This window comes from Paroedura picta, chromosome 2 (genome assembly GCF_049243985.1).
Source record: "Paroedura picta isolate Pp20150507F chromosome 2, Ppicta_v3.0, whole genome shotgun sequence".
NCBI lineage: Eukaryota > Metazoa > Chordata > Lepidosauria > Squamata > Gekkonidae > Paroedura > Paroedura picta.
In genome coordinates, this window is record NC_135370.1 from 72,581,522 (window position 1) to 72,603,767 (window position 22,246).

Sequence of the window (22,246 nt, forward strand, 5' to 3'; positions counted from 1 at the left end):
TTGACTACCCGTCTTAGAAGATCAAGCTTTCCCAGTGAGGGTTATAGCCCTGTGATAGACAAGATCAATTATGCACAGCTACATAAGCCTATCTTGTCACAAGGGAGAAGCCTCATAAAAGCTCTTAAGCAAATGCTCTCACCATTTAGGAGCTGAAAAAAAACTTCATTATGTCCAACCTGGATCCATGCCCTGACCACACGGCCTCCATCATACCCTGTCTTCATATTACCTCTCCCCCCTACACACAAACCTTTGTTGCTCTACTACAGTAATCCCTAATGTGGTGCGCTCCTTGGCTTTGCGGGGCCTGTCAGTCAATGCATTTCCTGGTGTCCACTTTTTTCTTTCCCAGAGCAAGGAGCTGATTGTACCTTTCCTCAACCTTCACAATGTGGGAGGTATTTCAGAAGAGACCAGGAGGCATCGCCTTTGAATGAATAGTGACAACCTGCTGGCATCATAAGGCACAACCTGGCTTGGCATTTCGAGGTGGCACCCGCTGCCTAGTCTTGGAACTCCAAAAATGCCCATGGTTCAACAAAGTCAGTGACTTCAATTCTAGTGTGCAAACCCAAAGAAATCCAGTGCCATCCTAGTTGCAAACAATGCTTAAGCTCCCTTTTATACAGTCACATCCTTTACATCAGATATACAGATATGCCTATAAACATACACAAATGCATACATTGGCCCAGAATGGCCTGTGTTTGTCCCACTGGGCTTGAAATGGCTTGGACATGGTTCTCTGTGCCCTCGTTGGACCTCTGCTTCCTATGGCTCATGACGAATACAGCATAGCAGTCCTGTCCTCTAAGTCCATCTGTCTGTCTTAAGTTAGCTGTGTGGCAACACCTCAGCCTCCCCTTCCCCTGGGTGTTTGGAGGGGGAAATTTCCAGCTGGACGTCATGCAGATGGACAGTAAGCGTGCTGGGGTCTTTGCCCACCCCTTTGCTGAGGTCCCCCTCGGTCCCGCCCTGCTCACGATGATGCCTCTGCAGATGCTTGATCACTTGGAACTTCTGCTTGGCCTTGTAGCTGCAGTAGCGGCAGAAGAAAGGGTGTTCGTTGGTGTGGGTGAGGTAATGGTGCCGCAAGCCCGCTGCCCACCGGAAGCCCCGGTAGCAGACGTTGCAGACATACGGCTTCTCCTCGCTGTGTTTCTTCAGATGAGTCTTCAGCAGGAAGCGGGTCTTGAAGGCCTTCCCACACTGCTCGCAGATGAAAGAGCGGGCCTCCCGGTGGCGTGTCTCCTTGTGGATGCGCAGGGCATCCGCTCGGTTGGTACAGTACTTGCACTCGTCACACTGGTATGGCTTGATTCCTGCACGGGAAGCAGAGAGCGACACGTCAGAAGTGGGGAAGACCGGCGCTGCCTCCGCATCAGAGCCAGACTTCCAGGCATGAGTGGTCCCCTTCCAAAGGAATATTCTACCTTGCCCCTGAGCATTCAAAGCCACAGGTTGGAGACTGAGCAGCACATGTCTGAATATGCCCCTAAATCCCCACTCTGCATTGCAGCTCCCTAAACTGCCAGGAACTCTGGCTGCAAGCAACTGATTCATGGCAATGCAGTCAGCAGACCAGCCCTCCACCCCACCCCCAAGACACAGTATCCATCCAGTGGAAATAAAATGGTTTGATGGTGCTAAGATTTCCTAGAAACAGTGCTTCGCTCGCCCAAAATCCAGAGATGTGCTGGGATTTCCCCATTTCTAAGACCTTCCTTGCACCATAGCAAAAGTACTATTCAAACCATAATGGTCTCGCAATTGCCCCCAGCAAGGAGTTTGCATAAGCTGAAGCTATTACAATATGCTGCATGTCAGGGATCAGATTTGCACTTCTAAACCGCCAATTTCCAGATGTTGCCAGAAGTTTCATGCAGCTCTTTGCTGGTTAACTTGTCTCCACTTGAGGAACTGTCCAAGCACCAGCCAGGTCATCCCACCAACTACTTTAGAGCACACTAAAAGTGCAGCAAACTTTCCTTCTCATCCTTGGGTGAGGAACTGGGAGGCTCCCAGCATAGGCAACTCACACATTCCCTCAACTGTTAAAGAACAGGGTTGTTTAGCACCCATTACTACTAGCCTGGTGCTGTGAGTCCTCCAAATTGCCCCATTAATATCTGCTGGTCCAGTTTATCATTCAAAGCTACATATTTGCTGTACAGTAACCCAGAAAAGAGAGCGAGTGTGCATGTATGTGTATTTCTGCATTCAAAACAAAGAAAGCGTCCGCTGGGAACGTTTCTCTTCATTTATTTCAAAGACAAATATATATGGTTTTAATTTGTTTTTTCAGGAGGGGGGCAGGGAAAGTTGGAGCAGCGGCAAAAGAGAAGCAAAATACACCGAGGGAGAGGGAACAATGTATGGAGAGATATCTTTTTACTTTGGGTTTGGCGGCTTGACAATCACCCCACATTTAGATTTTAAAGTGTTTTTCCCCTCCTATTAGGAAGGAAGAAGCTTTGCTCCCAAGGATTGCCCAAGTGTGTGTGTGTGTGTTTGGTTTACTGATATTTTTCAGATTCAGTATACCCAATTAGCAGTGGTTTCTTTCTTTGGATGTTTTTGCACACCCCTGCCTGGTACCAACCATCAAAGCTTCTGAAACTGTAACAGCCCCCTAGATTGGGGACTGTGAAATGGTCAGCATACACTTTAGCTAGACTCTTGACACCTAAATGGGGGTGAGGGGAAGTCAGACTGCATTCTTCCTGACGGCTTCAGAAAAGATCCTTTGATCTACAAGGGGTGAGCAGAGACCACAAAACCCTTTGGCACAGAGGAAGGGGGGCTCTTTTGGCTGATGCCCTCTTCAGGAGGGATCTCTCCCATCTAAGCTCCATCCTGATGGTTGCCAGTGCCACCTGGAGCTGACAAAAGGGTTGCCTGCCTGAACAAAGACTCCACGGAAATGGGAAGCTTTTGGTGAACTGTCGCTTCTAAATTAAAGAGCTTATGCTAGAGCCAGTTAGGGCATGTAGGAGAGATGAGGGACACAGCAGCATGTTTTCCCATCTTTCCTTTGTGTTCCTTGCTCAATCCATTGCTGTGCAGTGAGTGTATGTGAAATTATTTTACTTTTAATAGGTTATTTACGATTTTAAATGCTGGAAGCTGTTCTCTGTACCACGTGAACCTCTGCAGTTTGAACATACTGTTTGAAAAGAGCACCAGGAAAAAGGAAGCAGTTAGTCAAGAGACCACGGTTCCCCTGGAAGTGTGCATGAAGTAAGCTGTCCCTGTGGCAACCAGTGGCTCGGTAGCAAGTAGATGCAGGCACCACATGGAGCCTTAGAATAGCAATGTTGAACAGAAGCTGGGCATACTGGCCCTCTTAGTGGACAATTCCTAAAACGGCCAGTTGGTGGCAGCATACTAAAGTAGGAGCCAGAGAACAACTTCTTCTAGGGTCCTGTGATGGAGGAAGCAGCCAGATGCCTCAGTGGCCTGAATGGAGTGGGACTCACAGGTCAGTGGGGTTGTGCTGCCACATTGTGTATAGGAAGAGGAGGATTGGGGATTGTAAAAACAGCCACACACCTATACTGGAAAGTACTAACAGCCAAGCATTTGTGTTCTGTCTTTTAAACAGGCAATGTTGAATACAGTGCATTGCTTTAATTTTATGCTACCGCAAGAGAGGGACCAGCAGGGATTCACATTTTGGTCTCTTCTTACTGCTCTCTTCTTTGGGTGTGTCTGAGGAAGGGATTTCTGCCAATTCCCCCTTCCCACTACAACCTTCCATGCCAAATTGCACATTTTTTCAGAGAGCCCCAAACCCTCAAGAGCATTTTGCAGGGGCACAGAAAGGTACAAAGGGAACACACAAAGAGGCCTTATGTAAATCTGTTCTATTTATGATTGGATCCAATCTCACGAGGGTGCCTCCAAGTAGGCCATGCACAATGAACCATGCAGGTGCTTACCCCAGGGGTCACTCACATTTCTCCCTGGTGAGCAGGTAAATAGCAAATTGAAAATGTCACAGAACAAATCATCAAGACATCTCTGCAAGGACCCTACAGATCACCACACCTTTCACAGATCTGACAACTGCAAGAAATGTTTATCAACTCAAGGAGGAACCAAGAAGTGTCTGTGCAAGGTACAAAGGGACTCTCTCCAGGAGAAGAGACAAGGCAGCCCTGTGAAGCTTCCTCCCGCATGAGGCATAATGGCTGCCCTCGCCACCCCTCCCCAGGGGGCAGCCCTCCTCACTTCTGCCCAGCACTTACCTGTATGTTTTGTCATGTGGTACTTCAGCTGATTCACCCACTTGCATTTGTAGCCACACTCCGGGCAAAGGTACTTCCTCTCTTCCTTGTGGATGCGCATGTGATACTGGACAGATGGAAAGAAGAGTCAGGGGTCACAGGTGAGACCTCACAAGCACTTCTGTGTGCTTTCCTTCAATATTATAAACATAATCTACTCTGGTATAACAGGTAGAATACCAAACTCTATATGATGTTGGGGAGCCATGGATGGATCCCCAAATATATAATTTGAGCTCAAAAGTGGGAGAAGGGCTATTGGATAGTCACAGTGGTGCTAGGGGCTGATTGTCACTCTCTGAAAGAAATCCTATGCTGAAGGAAGAGACAGATTATCTGTCACCTACAATTTTCAGTCATGGCCATGTGACCCCGCATTAGGAAAAGTGGTAGGAAAGCGATTATGAAGGAAAAGGAGAACTGAAGATTACAAGGGCAAGTATGCACTGTCTGCCACAGACAAGACAGCAGGCTATATGGGGAAAAGGAATGTTGTCCAGAAAGTCTGACTGAGCTTTAATATAAATGGATTTCCACACACTGTGTTAGAAATAGGGACAGGCATGAACCCGGAAAATGTGGTTTGGTTTATGGTGTGCCTGGTTCACGAATCACAAACTCTCAAAACTTTTAGGAGCTAAATGAACTGATTTTGTTCATGAGGCTTGTGACCCAGTAGAACAGATCCTACCCAACCCAGAGTCAATAAATTTGCAGAGGAACTCTAGCTAATTCTCCTCTACCTGCCCTCCCTGTTTGGTAGGGATTGGATTTACAGGATCTGAGTTATGGCCTTTAAGGAAAGCGCTGTTTAACAGGCACAGGTTCAGGAGTGCATAGAATGGATCCTGCGCAAGCCAGAGACATCAGAGTAGCAGGGGACCTCCCCCAGATGTTTCTCTACAAGCCACCCAAGTTCCACATCCCCTGTTGCTTCAAAAGTTCTGTAAGCATTTAGATTGCCTCTGCTTAGTCTGTCTGGAAATGTATCAGTTCATGAACCAGCACAAACTGGCAACGTCATGCAAAGTTCCTGCTGGTTGACTTGCCCCAAACTTAATCTTGTCAACCACTAACTGGCCAAAATTCATCATGAACATTTGTTCATGAGCCGGTTGGTGCCCATTCCTAGTTAGAAGCCAGAGAGGGCCAACCATGCTAAACCTCTTGTGAGTATCACTTTAAAGAGGAATTGCCCCTTTTTCACCATGTACTTGACGTCCCCCTGCCCTTTGCTGTGTCAAATGAGCTTCAATTTCTGCAGAGATGTTCCAGAATCCTTCTGCAACAAACCCACCTTGAGGCGTGAAGGGTCAGCGCAGGCGTACTGACACAAGTGGCACTTATAAGGCTTCTCCCCAGTATGAATGCGGATGTGCCACGTGATCTTCTGCTTGTTCTTGGTGGTGTACTCGCAGTCGGAGCACTTGTAAACACGAGTCCCGCCGTGGCCCTTCATGTGGTGGTCAAAGACCAGCTGGTGGTGGCAGGCAAAGTCACAGAAGGAGCACTTGAGCGGCCTCTCCTCGGCCACAGAGGGCTCGTGGGCTTCCAGGTAGTGGTTCACTAACTGCTGCCGCTCTTTGGCTGCAAAACTGCAGCTGTCACAGCGGTGGCTGAAGTGCAGCTTCTTATGGTCCTCCAGCTCTTCGCGGGTCGTCAGAGTCTCCTTACAGGTTGTGCACTGCAGGTGAGGGTGCTGCTTCTGGACGTGGCACTTGAGGGTGGCCTCACTGTGGCAAACAAAGGCACAGTGTGGACAGCTGTAGGAGACTTTCTCCTCGTGCTGCCGCAGAGCGTGCTGCTTGAGAGCCGTGTCGGAACTGAAGCGGGCTTCGCAGCGTGGGCAGGCAAAGTTCAGCTCCCCCTGGTGGCAGCTGTTGACGTGGCGCGTGATATCGTTCTGAATGTAGCCACTGTAGTCGCAGAGCGGGCAGAAGTGAGTGGGCTTCTTCTCGTGGACACGCAAGCGGTGAATGCGCAGTTTGGAGTTGGTGCCAAATGTCTGGTCGCAAGTAGGGCAGGCAATGCGCCCTACTCCCGTGTGCAAGGACTGGTGAGCATCCAGGCGGTAGCGCCTCGTCGTGCTGAACTCACAGTAAGGGCACTTGTGGGGCTTCACGCCCTCGTGCTTGATGCGCATGTGCTGGCGCAGACAGCGCGCTTGCTTGCAAGTGAAGTCACACTGGCGACAGGCCAGCTGGGGGCGTGTACGGTAGTACTTCCGGTGGAGCTTCCGGTGCAGCCGCAGGGCTGTGGCCGCCTTGGAAGTGAAGGAGCACAGAGTGCAGCGGAACTCGCCCAACTTCAAGCATCCCCGTTTCTTGTGAGTCTTCAGGGCGCGCTCCTGGTGGCACGTAAAAGGGCAGGTAGGGCAAGAAAAGCGCCGCCTCTTGTGCAGAGGGGCTATATGGGGAGACGTTGCTGCTGCTGCTGCTGCTGCCGCCTCAGGCTGGCCCAGCCCCTCACCCCCAGTCTGCTCATTCTTGGGCTCCTCCTCTGCTTCTGGGGGAATGGTGCCCTTGGTCCCTTCGAGCAACTTAAGAGGCTGTGCTTCAATATGCTCCTCTGACTGGTGGATCTTCAGAGCTCTCTTGGAGCGAAAAGGCACAGAACACAGGGGGCAGCAGAACTTCTCCAGGCCACGGCATCCATCCTGTACATGGGAACGGATGGTGGACACTCGGGAACAGATGAATGAACAAGATTTACAGTGGAACTTGCCCTGCTCCAAGTAGTATTTTTCTGAGTGAGGGGTGGCTCTTTCTGTGACAGCCTGTGACCATTTGTCTTTCACGACACTCGCATGAATGTCTTGAAGTGGCTGATCTAGCTGATCCACAGCCCGATTCTGTTTGTCAGGGAGTTGCACAGTGGCCAGACAGCCTGCAGCATCAGGTCCTACTTCCCCAGATCCCTCTTGCAGCTGGCTCACCCCTGCCTCATTTAAGGCTCCTGCACCAATCTTTTCTGCCTCCCCAATTTCCATATCCTTCTCCTTGGGATGTCCAGCAACAGACTGATCCGGGCAGACTAATTTGCCATTGTTCTTTTTCACAAGGACTGGACATTTCTTAAGGATATGAGTATTTAACCCTCTTTGCTGCTTGAAGATGGCTCCACACTCTTGGCATACCAGAGGGCCCTTTCTGCCCTGGCAACTTGCTTTGCAGTGCACTAACATGGACTTCTCCTTCCTGGTGATGTAGGAGCACTTCTCACACTTGAATACCGGGTTTTCTGACTGAACCACCAACATCTGCACCCTCCCTTCCAGCACCAAGGTTTCAGCTTGCTCTTTGTCCTGTCTCCTTAGAGCTTTAAGCAGAGATTCTGATTGGGAAGCATCTTCCGAATGGAGAAGAGCACCTTCTGGAGCCAGGTGAAAATCAGGGCAAACACTGGGTTGGAGGGAATCTGGCTTTAACATGTTTGACCAGGTCTCCTGTTCACTCAGCTCTTTGTACCCTACGTCATGCTCAGGATTGGGTGGTATTTGCAGGGGTTCAGAGTTCTGCCTGTCCTCTTCCTTTTCCCCTGGATCTTGCTGCGTGTCTTTTTCGCAGCTCTCACCAGCACCAGCACCAACATATTTCTCCTGTTCCGACTGTTCATCCCCATGGACTTCAGTTTCATCCTCGAAGTCCGGTATATCTTCAAGGGTGGGATCATTATCCTCCAATATAAGGGAATCTCTGGAGCCTAGAGCTTCATAGGCTGACTCCATTTCCCTGCAGTCCAGAGCACCTTGTTTCTCTGCCAGAGCTGCAGGCATCTCCTTGGCCAGCTGTTCCAGAGTCTGGTCTGAACTACAGAAAGGCTCCAAGTGCAGGGTGCAACTTCCACCCAGCTTGCTGCTCACATTGCCTGGCTCCCCGGAGCCTGCAGAAGATCCTTTCTCAGAGAGTTCTCCTTGGGGGACCAGGTTTGCCTTGTTATGGTCCTCTCCTCCAACAGCTTCTTCAGCCCCTGTGTCAGTGTTATTTCCATTCCCAAAGACTGGCATGATGAAAGGCGGTTGATGCTGGCACTCCTCCTGAGCTTCTGGAAGTAGGGGTTTTGCTTTGTCATGCCACGGCTCCTTCCCATGTACAGCAGGTCTGGACTGGGAACGCAGCGTCATGGTAAGGTTATAGCCAAGCACAACCTCAGTGGAGTTGACTTCTATCTCCTTGCTGGCATAGTTATCCTGCCAGCCCTTGTCTCCTGGCACATACCCATGGACCTTGCGCTTGTGGAAGAAGAGGCTAGTGTTGCTGAAAGTGCGGTAAGAGCAGAGGGCACAGCGGAACTCCCTCTGTTTGGTGTGCTTGCAGTTCTCATGGTTGAGCAGGGCTTGCTTGTACTTGGTCTGGTAGCTGCAATACTGGCACTGGAAGACGGGCATCTGGTAGTCCTGAGAGTGTTTTGCCTGCATGTGCTTCTGCAGCTCATACTTGCGCTTGCAAGCAAAGCCGCACACCTCACAGATCAAGGACTTGCCCTGGTGGCGTAGCTTGTGGCTGCTTAGTTGGTCAGCCCGATGGCAGCGGTAGGAGCACTGGTTACACTGGTACCTTGGCACAAAGAGAAAAGCGGGTCAGGCAGAGAAGGGGCAGCAATGCTTTACAGTTTCCGCATTCTTTTAGCAAGCCAGCAGTAATCACCACTGAACAACAGCCCTGCTAAATCAGTTATCATCCCCTTTTCATAGCTGGGAAACTGAGAAATTATTTGCTCAGACTACTCAATAGTTGCATGCCAAGTTGAAATCTGAAATCCCCAAGTCCAAACCAAGTGGCTCTTTTTATCATGGGGACTTCCAGCACTGCTCAGTTCTCTATGCCAGGATGGGCAGATGTCCAGAGCTCCAAGGTAAATCCCAGAGGTCTGTGTTCTACTACAAGGGAGGAATGGGTTTTCTCAAGAAAGGAAATGGCTTCCTGAAACAAACAAATGTTTTGAAGAAAAAATAAGAGCTTGAGAAAGTAACTTTACGCTTGCTGTACACCTTTTCTGCGTTGTGGAAGGAGGTAGAGAGACTCATACAGGACTTCCATGTCTCTCAAAAACTGTCACTTGATCAAGTTCAAAACAGATTAACATTACACAAAAGTGTATTGCCCTGACAAATGTTTTGAATCATGTCACTTGTTTTCCTAGTAGACTCTACTTCAACCAACTGGAGACTCCTTGATGCATCACCTCATCAGTCCCAAACATGTGGAGGACAACCCAAGCAACTTCATCCTGAATCAAGACTGTCCCTTACTAATTCTGCTTTTTCTAGGCAGAATTCCCTTTAGGACAAGCTCACACATTAAAATGGATTACTGCCTCTCATGGGTCTGATTCTGCAATATTGCTATCCTAAAAGCCAGAGGTCTGTGGCAGATTTGAACAAGCAACACATATGGGAATCAGAACTTACAAGGCTATCATTGGCTTGTGATGTGCTGTGACATTTCTTTATGCTTATTTATTCATTGCTACTCTCAAAATAGTTTTGGATTTATGGTTTTACCCTGATGATAACAGTATATTCAAGTTATGAATTCAGACTAGATCCATAAAAGTCTTAACAAGGTCTCCCAGTCAACCCTTGAACCTGCTCTTAAACATACGAACACTTCTGATTTTGACCCATAGATATCTATGTCCCTTGGCCCAAACATGGCCTCAGTTCTGCATAGGTATTGCTTTGGCATAATGGACATGCTACTGTCGCCTGTCCTGGCTGGATATGATTTAGGAAGCAAACCTATTAATTATTATTATTTTATTTATATCCCGCCTCCCCCCGAAGGCTCGAGGCGGCTCACATAAAACCTAGGGAGGGAAGCGGGGAGACTATCTGTACCTGAGATCTCCTGTGTGCTTGCGCATGTGAACATTCAGGTAGTGCTTCCATTTTGTCACATAGCCACATTCAGTGCACATGTAGTTCTTATCATCGGAGTGGGTCAGCATGTGTTTAGAAAGGTAGCTCACATCCCGGCAAGTGAAGTCACACAGCTCACATTTGTGAGGCTTTTCTCCTAAAGTCACAGAGCAAACCAGAAGCTGTGGATGAATATTTCTATATGGCCATCATCAATAGTCAAGCCCTACTTGTATAAACAGAATGAACTACTTCACACTGCTTGACTTTTGGAAAGAGGTACCACTGCATACCTATGATCCCTCCTTGTTAGAAAAATCTTAATTTCTCTAGGGGAGGCTGCCAACAGTATAATCAGAAGAATGGAATTTGTCAGGAAGGATACCTTCTTTATAATTTGATACATTTGTTTTCCTGAATACTCTCAGTTTCTTCCGATTACGAAATTCAAGTACTTTGACAAGGGATGAGATGGGACAAGAAATAACCGCTCTGAATGTGGATTCTGGGAGAGTGTAAAATTTGGAGGCAGGGGCACCTAAGGCGACCAGGAGCATGTGCTGAGAATCCTGAGTCCCAGGCACACAAACTAGTTTGGCATGGGAGCTGGAAGAAGTCTCACGCTGCCTTCTTTCTTTAACCTTGAAGGAAAGGAATGGGAGAGACTGCAGGAAAATGGGAATACTTTGGCCCATAGGAAGCCTCTAAATTCTAATCTATTTGCAGACAAGCAAATTGTGGGCTGCAGACTGTCAACTGTCAATCTCTGCTCAGGACTACGGGTCAGCCTTCCAAAGCATTACAGGAATGCCACTCAGCACTATGGGAGACTGTCAAGCACGGACTCTCAAAGGAGAGCTCTAGTCATCACAGAGGAAGAAAACTTGCCTGTATGGAGCAGCATGTGGCGGATGAGGACCCTCTTGTGCGCAGTGGCAAAGTTGCATTCAGTGCATTTGTGTATCTTCTCACTAGCATGCATCTTGCCAACATGGTCATGGAATTCCACAGAGTTGAACGTGGCAAAGGGGCAGAAGCTGCACTGGAGCTCTTCACTTCCTGGGTGGCCTTGCTTCTTATGTTTGCGGAAGATGTGCTTGTTGGAGCAGATGAAATCACACTGTTGGCAGTGGAAGGCGTAGTGTGTTTTGCGATGCACCTCCATGACCTCTGCAGATGGGAAGAGCAGGGAGCAGGCATAGTACTTGCACTCCACAGCTTTAATGCCGTGCACCTCCCGGACATGCCGCAGAAACTCTTTGCGGTCCTCCGTGCAGTAGCTGCACCCTGCCTGGAAGCAGCTCAGTTGCTTGTGCTCTGCTTTGTGGGTCTTCAGATGTTCCTTAAGAGCGTGGCTGAGCTTGAACTTCTCTTTGCATACAGGGCAGCAGTAGACATCTGAATAGAAGTTGGAAATGTCCTCATGCATGCTGGCCATGTGCCTGTTGAGGGCGTTCTTCTCAACAGAGCTGTAGTGGCAATGCGGGCACTGGTGGGTCTTCTCCCCAGTCTCACGCATCATGTGGATCTTCAGCTTGCTCTTGCTGGTGAAGAATTTCTGACAGTTTGGGCACTGCAGCCTGGGGTCCGGGAAGTGCAGGTGAAGGTGTTCCACCAGGTGAGTCCGCTTCTTGAAGCACCGCTTGCACTCTGGACACATGTGGGTCTTGAATAGGTATTTGGAGTCCTCTGCCACTTCCCCTGCAATGATACGAACAAAACCACCAGTACAGCATTTTATTTATCTGTTCACTTCATCTATCACCCACCTTTCTTGCCAAGTATCAAGGCAGATTATGTGTAGGAGTGACCAAAGAAAGCTACCAAAATACATATGCCTGGTTTTCCATCAGAACTATCAAGAAAACATGGAAATTGGAGACTCAACCTATGGTCAAGTCTTCTTGTCACCCTGGACATTTAAAGATACACCAAGAGTCTATCAGCACTCTCTGGAGAACAGGCACTGCATTAAGAGCAGACACACACACACACACACACACCCAACCTCTCCAGCAAGATAGCAGAACAAGTGAGCATTAGTAGCTGGTTCCTTAGCAAAGGAGGAAGCTGTTGCGTGGACTCGAAACAAAGAAAGTTCGGTTCAAAAAACTTTACTCTGCCTTTGGTGCCTGCTGAGAAATACCTGTGCGCACCATCCCACAACGTTCAATTTTCCTGGCTACTTCCTGCAAGCTCTTTTTAAAGGCATGCCAGAAACCACTGCTGCCAAATCAACCAAGATCTCTACCTTTCAACAGATGGACCTGAGAGGCTTTTGTTGTCTTGGTACGTGCTGCCTTGTTCCCTTGCTTTGTCTTGCAGGAAATCCCTTCTCCTTCTTCCTCCTCCTCTTCTTCCACCAGTAATTCATCCCCTCTCTTCCCAGGCTTGTCTTCCTTGGTCAAAACTGTCTGGTCTTCGTGAAGCACATCGTTGTTATCCACATGTCCTCCCTGGCCAGGATCCATTTCCATCACCTCCCAACCATTCTGCGCCTCAGGGGAGTTCTCTGATTTGCTCAGGGGTTCTACTTCTGCTTGAAAGAGAAGAACCATAAAAAAAAAGAAAAATTAGACAGAAACCGTGAGATGAACTGAGGCAAGGAAATGATGGCATATTGAGTCCAAAGGAAGCTCTTCAACCAAACAAAAAAGTCTGATCAGGAAGCAGAAAGAGAGTTATAGCTGGACACATACCAATCAAGTCCTTGAGTTTGACAGAGGCAGGGATTAAACACCAGGAACTACCAAGGGGGAAACTAGTTTCAGAGCATAGCCATGGTGGTCTGCAATAGGATAGGTGGATTAGAGTCTGGTAGCACCTTAGAGACCAACAAGATTTTCAGAGTATGAGCTTTTGAGAATCAAAAATCCTTCTATATCTGAGGAAGGAATCAGATGCCTGAAAGCTTGGACGCCGAAAATCTTGTTGGTCTCTAAGGTTCTACTGGACTTGAAACAACAGGGTAGCCTTTTTCAACCTTTTGGCCATGGAGGAGCAATTATTTTTCAGGCTTTGAGGAGCATTGGAAGTGGTGTGAGCTGACCAAGCCTCCCTACCACACCCCTGGAAGTGACATCACCACCCGCGTTAACAAGTTAGCTTGAGGAGGACTTGGGGGGGGGGGGAGAGACAGCGGGCAGTTTAAGGCAGGAGTAGGCGTTCAAGTTTCACCCCCTCCTGGGCACAGAAACCATGAGATAAATCACTCATGCTTGGGAGGGGGGAGCAATGGGAGTGGCCGGTTCCCTAGCTTGTGGCAGATGCTATTAAGGCAGGAGGGACCCCCCAAGAGCTCCTGCGGACCCCTGGTTGAGAATCCCTGCAATAGGAAGACCAGTGTCTCTTACTGTTCCCTTCTAGAATTGCTCTCAGTCTTTAACACCATTTAAAAACAGTTTTAAACACCATTGTTTTTGCTTTGTTCTTTATGCCCTATTTACTATTTGTAACTTCAAAAAATAAAAGGACAGGTGGTTCCACTCTACCAGATTTGCCTGGGTTTCTCACAAGATGTTCCCCTTCTTATAGTTGCTACCTTTAATGTGTGTATACGTGTGCGCGTGCTTGTCTCCATCAAGTCACAGCTATCTTATGGTGGCCCTCCAGAGTTTCCAGGGCAAGAGAGTTCAGATGTGGTTTGCCATTTCCTGGACTTCCTCGGTGGTCTCCCATCCAAATACTGACCAGGCCCAACCCTGCTTAACTTTCAAGATTGGGCTAGCTTGGGCTATCCAGGCTAGCGACCTTTAATCGTGGCTGCCACAAAATGGACTACCAGATCTAAAAGCTGTAAGGCATTTGGCAGCTGACGTAATGAACCCACCCACTTTGCTGGGTAAGAAAGACCAATGTTGTGACCAGAACTCTGTTTCATGAGCTGGGGGAGGTCATGTAAGCCTCAAGGACACTTGCTTCTCAATAGTCCCTTGCATTCACCCCAATCATTCCCTTGGGCCCACAGCACATTTTGCCCAGTACCTGAGTTGAGAAGTAGATGATCAGTCAGTTCCTTTCCCTCCACAGCAGTGAAGCTGTGCTCATTGCTCTCACCAACGTCTCCGGTATCCAGCACTGTCACCACCTCCTGCAGATGGCTGCGTCTGTGCTGCCCAAATTGCTTAGTGTTGGCACTGATGAAGTCGCAATGCCCACAGTGAAATGGGAAATGGCTCCTCCGGTGCAGTGCCATTTCCTCTTGACTTCGGAATAAGAGCGGGCAGCCCCTGTAGGCACAAGCTACCGGAGAGACCTGATGGACCTGTCGCAGATGACCCCGGAGCTGCTTGCGGTCCTCAGAGCTGAAGTGACAACCTTCTTCTGGGCAAACGGGGGCACCCTGAGGTTTGTGGTGATCCTTAAAATGTTCCTTCAGCTCACCAGGCAGTGCAAATTCAGCTTGGCAAAGGGGACACAGGAGGAGCTCAGGGCCTAATTCAGGGTTCTGCCTGCTTCCTTCTGCCACGTTTTGAGTTGGTGCTTTGTGGACAGCTAGGTTTTCTCCACATATAGCCAGGTTCTGGCTAGCAAGCCCTAGAGATAACCCATTGAGTTGAGGGATGCTTGTGAGGCGTTCTCTGGAAAGCTCAACACACTGATGCCGGGAGAGCAGGCTGGGATCAGAAAAGCTCTGCCCACACCGCTCACAGAAATAGAGTTCCACAACTTTGACCACGACTTCTGCAGGAATAAGAAGAATGGGAGTTGTAAGACAGCTAAGTAGTCAAAAAGCACACGGCCTTTACCTGTGTTTCATGCCATGGTGGAGGCGCACCATGAAGCACTACTGATAGTGGTGCATGCCTGGGTGGAATACCTTCTGGAAACTCTACATACACCACCTCGAGCTCCTTGGGTGAAAGGCAAATTATAAATGAAATAAATGAATGAATGCTTCTAGGCAATAAAATCTAGCTAGGGCAGAAATGATTAAAACACTTGATCCTGTTTAACGGAGACATCTTCTGCAACAGTGACCTGCAGCAAACACTACCTATGAGGCTCAACCTTCTTCCTAGCATGGAGTATTAGGCTCAAGTGGGCTGGATGGTCAAACTCTACAGTCAGCATATGTCCTGGGTCACACCTGAATACTCAGAAAACCCCTCCAGTTTTTAAAACATGAAAACTAGTGATAGTATTGATAACTGCTTTCTAAGCATACCCCTAATTACTCACTTCCAGTGTGTGCTGCTCTTCCTTGTTTTGTCTTCCAAAATGTCTTCACTTGCCAGTGTAATATGAAATTGCCACCTGCACATCTCCTTGTAGCTCCCAGCTCCCCATCATGTAAGACTCCTTCCCACAAGCCAACATCCCTGTGATCAGGCTTCCTTCTTCACCTGCTACATGTCCTTCTCCCTCAACGCTACTTCTTCATTCCTAGGTGGCAAATTTGAAATCCTATGTCTTTGCCGTACCGCAGGGCACGTCATTTTGTTTTCTCATACTGTTGACCCTTCTTGATGGCTACATTGCTAATTTAAAGAACCAGGGGGGAAAGGATGCTCAGGCACACTGTCAAAGCTATAGGGAGTCAGCACTTTCCTCCTAACAAAGGCATAGATTTCTGGCCCTGAAGGTATTTTGATAGTTTGTATAGAATATGGTAGGGGGTGTTAAGGGCCACACTGGTGACTCCAAAACACTCTAATCCTTCTGTCCAACACCCCCTTTGTAATACTAATCTGTGTTAAAAAGGCTTATGGAGGGTAAGTGTCACAAATTCACTCATACTACTAGGACCTGATACTGGCCTCGGAGCACCTGACTACAGTGATCTATGCAACGGTCACCTCCAGACTTGATTATTATAACTCACTGTACACTGGCCTGCCCTTGTCCCTGCTCCATAAGCTACAGCTGGTCCACAATTACTATTATTAATTATTAATTATTATTATTATTATTAATTGAACATATCTCGCCAAGTTCCAAATACTCATGGCGGCTTACAAACATAATAACTCCATAAAACCCCAATTTAGCCCTGAGGCTGTAAGACGCCTACAAGGCATGAGATTGGCAGCCAAAATTCCCTCCCCCGAGCAGACCTCCCTAGAGGTGGGGGTGTAGGTGTAATACCAAGCCAAGCCTGGGGATGGGCCATGTTGCTCTTAGCACTAATTTCAACAAAAGACCTGGCGGAAAAACTCTGTTCTGCAGGCCCTGCGACAGCTCCAGCAGGGCTCTCAGCTCCCCCAAGAGCTCATTCCACCAGGTCAGGACCAGGATCAAAAAGGCCCTGGCCCTGGTCAAGGCCAGGCATACTTCCTTAGTATCAGGGATCTCAAATAAATTAGCAGCCACAAAGGAAAGTGCTCTGCAGGGGGCATAAGGACACAAGCGGTCCCTCAGATAGGCAGGGCCCAAGCCGCAAATGGCCTTAAAAGTCAAAACCAAAACCTTGAACTTGATCCGGGCCACAACTGGCAACCAATGCAGCTGCCTCAGCACAGGCTGGATATGGGCCCTCCAAGGTGTATTGATGAGGAACCTAGCAGCTGCTTGGGTCCTCTCACAAACACTGTGGAGGGCCCATATAAGACCAATTCTTCAGCAGCTGCACTTGTTCCCAGTGGATTTCCTAATTCAGTTCAATGTTCTGGTTCTAACCCTCAATGGTCTGGGCCCAGCATATCTGAATATGTTCCCCTGACAGTGTTCCAGTCAGCAAATGGCAGCAAGCTGAGAGTCCCCAGCCCCGAAAGGTGAATCTAGCCTCAACCCAGGTCAGGGCTTTAGGCCTTGGTTTGGTGGCATGAGCTCCCTGAGAAGATCACAGTCCTGTCAGAATGCACAGAGTTCCACAGGGCCTGCAAGATGGAGCTCTTCCACTGAGCTCATGGCTGAGGTCAGCACAAGCAATATCTAGCATGGACCTCCTCCACTCTTTCACCCCCTCCAGCAGATGGTGGAATCTCTTCCAGAATATAGCACCTAACATTTAAAAAAAAATAACACTTAGAATGTTTTATTTAAATGATTTTATATTGGTAATTTATAAATTGTTATTGATAATTATTGTTGTATACCGCCCTTGGACAACTTGGTAAAGAGGGGGTGGTATAGAAACTGAAATCAAATATAAATTGAAATATATATGCTAAGCTCATAGGGTATTTTGAGAGGTAAATCCTGCCCTGCCCCTTCATATAATGCACCTCTTGTAGCTTTCTGCCTCAGCTCACTGCTGACCTAACCAACTATAGTCATGGTTATTCTAGCCACTAGTTTAGCTAATGATAATCATGTGATCTTTGTAGTCTCTTCACCTGACTCTACAAACCCATCCTCCATACTCTCTTCTCCTACAGCAGGCAAGAGGTTGACTGAAATCCCTGCTTCTAACAGATGCAGAAGTTCCAGACTCCATTTTCTGTTCTTGATCTGTACAAGGGGCCTTTTGTAAGAACACCAAAGGTTGTCCTGTGGTATACTGCACCATACCTATAAATACTACCGAACACAGCCCACTCGTGCATTTTTAGACAACAGCCAAAACAGAGGTCTATTCTTAAATGGTTAGGCTGCCCTACCTGAGCACAACATACCAGTATTGTTTCCAGGATGGCTCAAGGACATGCTGCTGGCAGCGGCTTCTACAAGTATTTCAACCTCACCCGTTTCTGTTTCTACCACAGAAGCCTCTGTTAAAAGTAAGCTCTGTCCCACTGCTAGATTTTGACTGGTGATGCCATGGTTGTCTTCATTCCCTGAATCCGACAGTCCAGGTAGCAGCAGCTCCTGGCAAAGAGTATTCATCTTGTCTCCTCCCAAGGGCTTCCTGGTCACTGCTCCTGTGTTCATTGCCTTTCATTCCTCGGTGTGGTCTTCCACCATGACACAAAAGGGTGATACAGCTCCTATTAAAGATACACCAAGAAAATGGTATTGATATTTGCCTAGAGGGAGCTGATAAGGATTGGACTGGCAATACCAAATATTAGTTCCTGTTCATAATGGTAATCGTATAGCACATTTCTATCTGGCAAAAAGCTTAACAGAATGACATCTGGTACAGGGCATGAAACTTCATTGAAATTCTTTCCCGGCAGAAGTAAGGCAAAGAATAAAAAAAGGTTAGCAGATATAACAGTAAAACAGTTTAAAACCCAATTCAAGTTCAAAATTCTCTCTATTGGAATATTTTAAATTTTATGACTGAGGAAATATGACCCTTGACAGGTTAAATTAGGGCGGCTATAGACTGAAGAACACAGAATTTGTTAGCTAAGAATAGAGAACTTGTTAGATCAGTACAAATATATATCTGGGAAAACAGATGAGTTGAAACTTTTTAAAAAAATGCCTTAAAACTAGGGATTGTTTACAATGTCATACCGGCAAAAGCTCTAGGCTAGATATGAACAAAAATAGAACAATCCACCCGAACCCAATGGGCAATAGTCTGTTTTATCACAGGGGTGCCTCATCCAATGATAGTTTAGTTTCACATAGTTAAGACTGAATGTTAAGACAAAGATCTAAATCTGCAGAAATGTTATCCAGTATAAAGCTTAAGGTAAGTTAATTTCATAGCTCGATAAATAATCACTTAAAATAAATTAATTTCATAGCTCGATCTATGATTCTCTAAGATTCGAACCCTAATAATAAAAACAATTATTTAATTTTTAAAAATTACTTATGAGAGAAGCCAGTTTTTGTTTGGTCCAGTTTTTCATGTGGGCCATTTTTCATATGCACATTTATGGCATTGGGGAGTTTTCTGTGCACAATTTTTGCGTGAGCTTTTTTCACATGCGTTTTCCCCCTAGTTAGGGCTAGAAACATGCTGGCCAGGGGGGGGGGGGAGACTTATTGCCTCAGATTATTGAATAATTACAAACACTGTATCATTAGCTCCTACCACAATATTATTAGGAAGCCTTCCCTGGCAGCTCTAATTCTACTGCCCAATGCAATTCACAATCTTCTGCCCAATCTCTGCATTTACATACAGCACAGCTAAAGTTGTCCCAAACCCTGTATAAAATTCGACAATCCAAAGCTCCTAGAAAGTGTGTTCTGAACTCAAGAGTCATCACTAATCACCATTCCAGGCTTCTCTCTGTGCTAGAGATCATACTCGGAATTCCTAAACTTTTCTCTTGTCTATGGTGGCTAATTTATTCCCCTTTCAAAGTGTGGTGAATTTGCTGATTCCTACTGGCTCATGCACACAACGCGTTACTAACAAACCCCAGAGCTTGGATCAGCTGGACAGCTTAATCTCCAAAATGTATTTCAATCTTCAAAGCTTGGAGATGAAATATTTTAGGAATGCTAGGTACTGTTTAGCCAATATCATACAATATTTATTCCGTCCATATCAGGGAAGTTTTACCAGGCCTGATTCAGAAAGTCAGCTGCACTGTGGATGACACACAAACTTTCAACTGAATTATCTACCCATACTTTAGTTCCATCCCAAACTTTTATGAATGGAAAGGATTTCCAACTTGAGGGATTATTTTCTTGCTCATTGCAGTCCACAATGGCTATCATTATGCTACTTTTGGGAGGACAGGGGATCCTCTAGGAACACCTTTGATAAATGGCTCCAAAAGCCAGGAAACAGCAAAATTCACCCCACCTTTCGCCTAGTGAAATCCTCTGTTGAATATGATGCATAGAATACCCAGAGAACTGCCCCAGGGACTCAGTTACTCTCATATTGGTTCACATTCTCAGAACCTAATAATGCTCAAGGCTGCTAGAGAAAAACTCACATGCCAAATTAATATCTAACTACATATAAAAAGTAATGATGTATCTTTACTATATTCAGGAAAAATTAAGGCTGAAGGTTTTATACCCCTTTTCCCTATCCAAAGGAGTCTCAAAGCAGTTTACGATCACCTTCCCTTGCTCTCTCTACAACAGACACCCTGTAAGGGAGGTAGGGCTGAGAGAGTTCTGCCCTACCTGTGAGAACAGCTCTAACAGGACTGTGCCTGGCCCAAAGTCACCCAGCTGGCTGCATGTAGAGGAGTGGACGCCAGATTAGAGGCTATCGCTCTTAAAAACTACACCAAGCTGGCTCTCTACTAAATACTCTTCATTTTCTGTAGAGCCTACACTGTACATTCTCCCTTGAAAAATTTAATTTCACTTTCTAGACACAAAATTCTCTGTACAGCTTCTCCAATGTTTCTGAAAAGCAGCTGGTAGACAGTCCCAGCTCGTTGTACCCAGTACTGTGTGAAGCACCCCTACACAATTCTACATAGTCAAGTGTTTTAAGCAGACAAGCTCATGCACATTAAACTGGAGTCCATTCACCTGACTCTACCTGCTGTCTTTCATAATCTTCCAGGCCCCAGGTGCCACTGGTCACTGGATTCAGAAGTGCAACAGACTTAAGGTGACCAGATTGTCCCACTTTTGGAGGGACATCTGTAGGCACCTGGGAAATTGTACCTATGTTGAAATTAATATATATATATTACAATACTATTTTGCATTCTGTGAAAATTTCTGTTGCTCCATATAGACCAAATTTTAATCAAGACCCCCCCCCCCGGGTCAATGGTGTCCCACTTTACCAATGTTAAAATCTGGTCATCTTAAACAGACTAGAAATTACTAGCCTAAGGAAAAGACTAATTAGAACTCTCCCTAAACCCAGCTACCTAGTGATGGTAGCCTATTGGCCTCTAAGGTGCTACTGGGCTCAAATCTAACTGTTCTGCTGTAAACCCCAACCCAGCTACTCTCTCCGGAACTACCTCAGGAGGCCATCCTCTTAGAGCCATGATCCCTCCCCTTCACCCCAAACCCTCCTCTATACAATCCCACGTGCAGTTTGTGGGTTTTCGATTTGGACCTTCGCAAACAACGTCTCCCTGAGAACAGCGCAGGTTGGTTCCCAAGCACAGCCCTGGTCTCTCTCTGGAAGGCGCTCTCCGCCCGCCCCCCAGGGCCCCTTCTGCCCTCTCCCCGCTTCTCCCAGGGAGGAGCCTCACTGCGGCCCCCTCCCCAGGAAGGGGCGCCAGGCATTCCCACGCTAGGAGCCCCCCACCCACTTACGGCCGCTCGCTCCTCGCATTATCTCGCTGATGCCGGCACCGCTGGAGAGGAACTACACTACCTCCCCCTTTGTACAACCGAGCCTCGCTCTCCCTCCGCCTCAGGCCGACTCTATGATCTTCCCAACAGGGTCTGGCATCGCCCCGAGTCGCACAAGAGAGCGGACCTCAATAGGAGCTTCCGGTTCAAACTCGAGAGGCTCTCCCACGCTTTCCTAATGCAAAGCATACAGGGCTTTCATAATAGAGACGAAGGCGCCTAGAGCGGCGCCCCACGGCACCCATAGACAATCGCCACCAATGGCGTGGGCCGAGATTTTTGAACGTAAGTTTGGCCTGCGTGTGACTGCAGCTTTTGCCGATTTCTGCGGGTCCCGTTGGAAGATAAGGCTCAAGGCACGGAGGCGGCAACATAGAGAAGGAATAAACCGCCGGGCCTTCCTATTAGCCATTGCTAAGGGAAGCGAGACACTTAGATCTCCCCTGGCCGCTCGAGAGGGGCCGATAGTCGAGCTGGTGCTGCGGGGGGGACATCAGACACGCCAGACCCTCCCAGGAGCCCCAGAGTGCAGGCCGGCAGAAAACGCCGCTGACACGTGAGGAGCCCTGGCAGAGAAACAGAGAGAAGGGGGGGGTGGTCCTTTTAAAGGCCGGCCCATGGAGGCGTGTCTCAGACAACAGGAACTATAGAGGACAGAGAAGATTGTTCCGGCTAGGTCAGGACTATAGAGAGGAAAGAGCACAGAAAGGCTCTGCCCGGAGGTGAGGAAATAGGGGATGGGTGGAAAGAGTGGGCGTGCTCGTGTGCTGTCCTAGGAGAGGGGGAAGTTGAGGAGACCTGGAGGGACTTCATGTTCTGTGAGTGAGGCCGCTGGCTTCATAAAGCACGCTTTTGGCAAGCACAAATTCTTGGGTTCAGTCACTGGCATTTTCAGTTTCAGGATCTTAGATACCAGGGGAAAGGGCTGTTCTGCGACCCTGGAGAACTGCAGAAAATATGGTGCTGCGTGGACCAGTGGCCTGACCCGGTGTAAGGTAGCTTCATATATTCATTTTGA

The 22,246-nt window shown here is 47.7% G+C and overlaps 2 protein-coding genes across 14 annotated transcripts in view; one reads left to right on the forward strand and one right to left on the reverse strand.

The window, feature by feature from the left end:
* ZNF142 (zinc finger protein 142) lies at nt 1–21,528 on the reverse strand. Of its 6 annotated transcripts, none has more exons than XM_077320695.1 (9): nt 21,251–21,528; nt 17,694–18,020; nt 14,137–14,835; nt 12,404–12,691; nt 11,041–11,853; nt 10,132–10,309; nt 5,590–8,848; nt 4,254–4,359; nt 1–1,325 (listed from the first exon to the last, which is right to left on the reverse strand). In XM_077320695.1, exons 2-9 carry the CDS (start codon nt 17,962–17,964, stop codon nt 838–840), a joined length of 6,102 nt encoding a protein of 2,033 aa, XP_077176810.1. In that variant the 5' UTR covers nt 17,965–18,020; nt 21,251–21,528; the 3' UTR covers nt 1–837. The 6 variants fall into 6 exon arrangements, with proteins under 6 accessions (XP_077176810.1, XP_077176813.1, XP_077176812.1 ...); XM_077320698.1 differs by having other exon boundaries at nt 12,404–12,688; nt 17,709–18,020; nt 21,190–21,528; XM_077320697.1 differs by having other exon boundaries at nt 17,709–18,020; nt 21,190–21,528.
* BCS1L (BCS1 ubiquinol-cytochrome c reductase complex chaperone) overlaps nt 21,355–22,246 on the forward strand; it is a 17,531-nt gene continuing 16,639 nt past the window's right edge. For 2 of the 8 annotated variants that reach the window (XM_077320702.1, XM_077320700.1), the window contains exons 1-2: nt 21,686–21,950; nt 22,124–22,223. The gene's annotated coding sequence lies outside the window, so the exon portion shown is untranslated. Of the gene's footprint in view, nt 21,514–21,685; nt 21,951–21,988; nt 22,047–22,123; nt 22,224–22,246 lie in introns of those variants that run through there. The other 6 variants (XM_077320701.1, XM_077320699.1, XM_077320705.1 and 3 more) reach the window with 6 other exon arrangements.

Bases quoted from the DNA above. Each gene is read 5' to 3' on its own strand.
- ZNF142 (XM_077320695.1), bottom strand. From the start codon at position 17,964: ATGAACACAGGAGCAGTGACCAGGAAGCCCTTGGGAGGAGACAAGATG. The intron at 11,854-12,403 runs GTAGAGATCTTG...GTATCATTGCAG, and splicing joins TCAGGTCCATCTGTTGAAAG to GGGAAGTGGCAGAGGACTCC. The intron at 8,849-10,131 runs GTACAGATAGTC...CTTTGTGCCAAG, and splicing joins AAGCACACAGGAGATCTCAG to GTACCAGTGTAACCAGTGCT.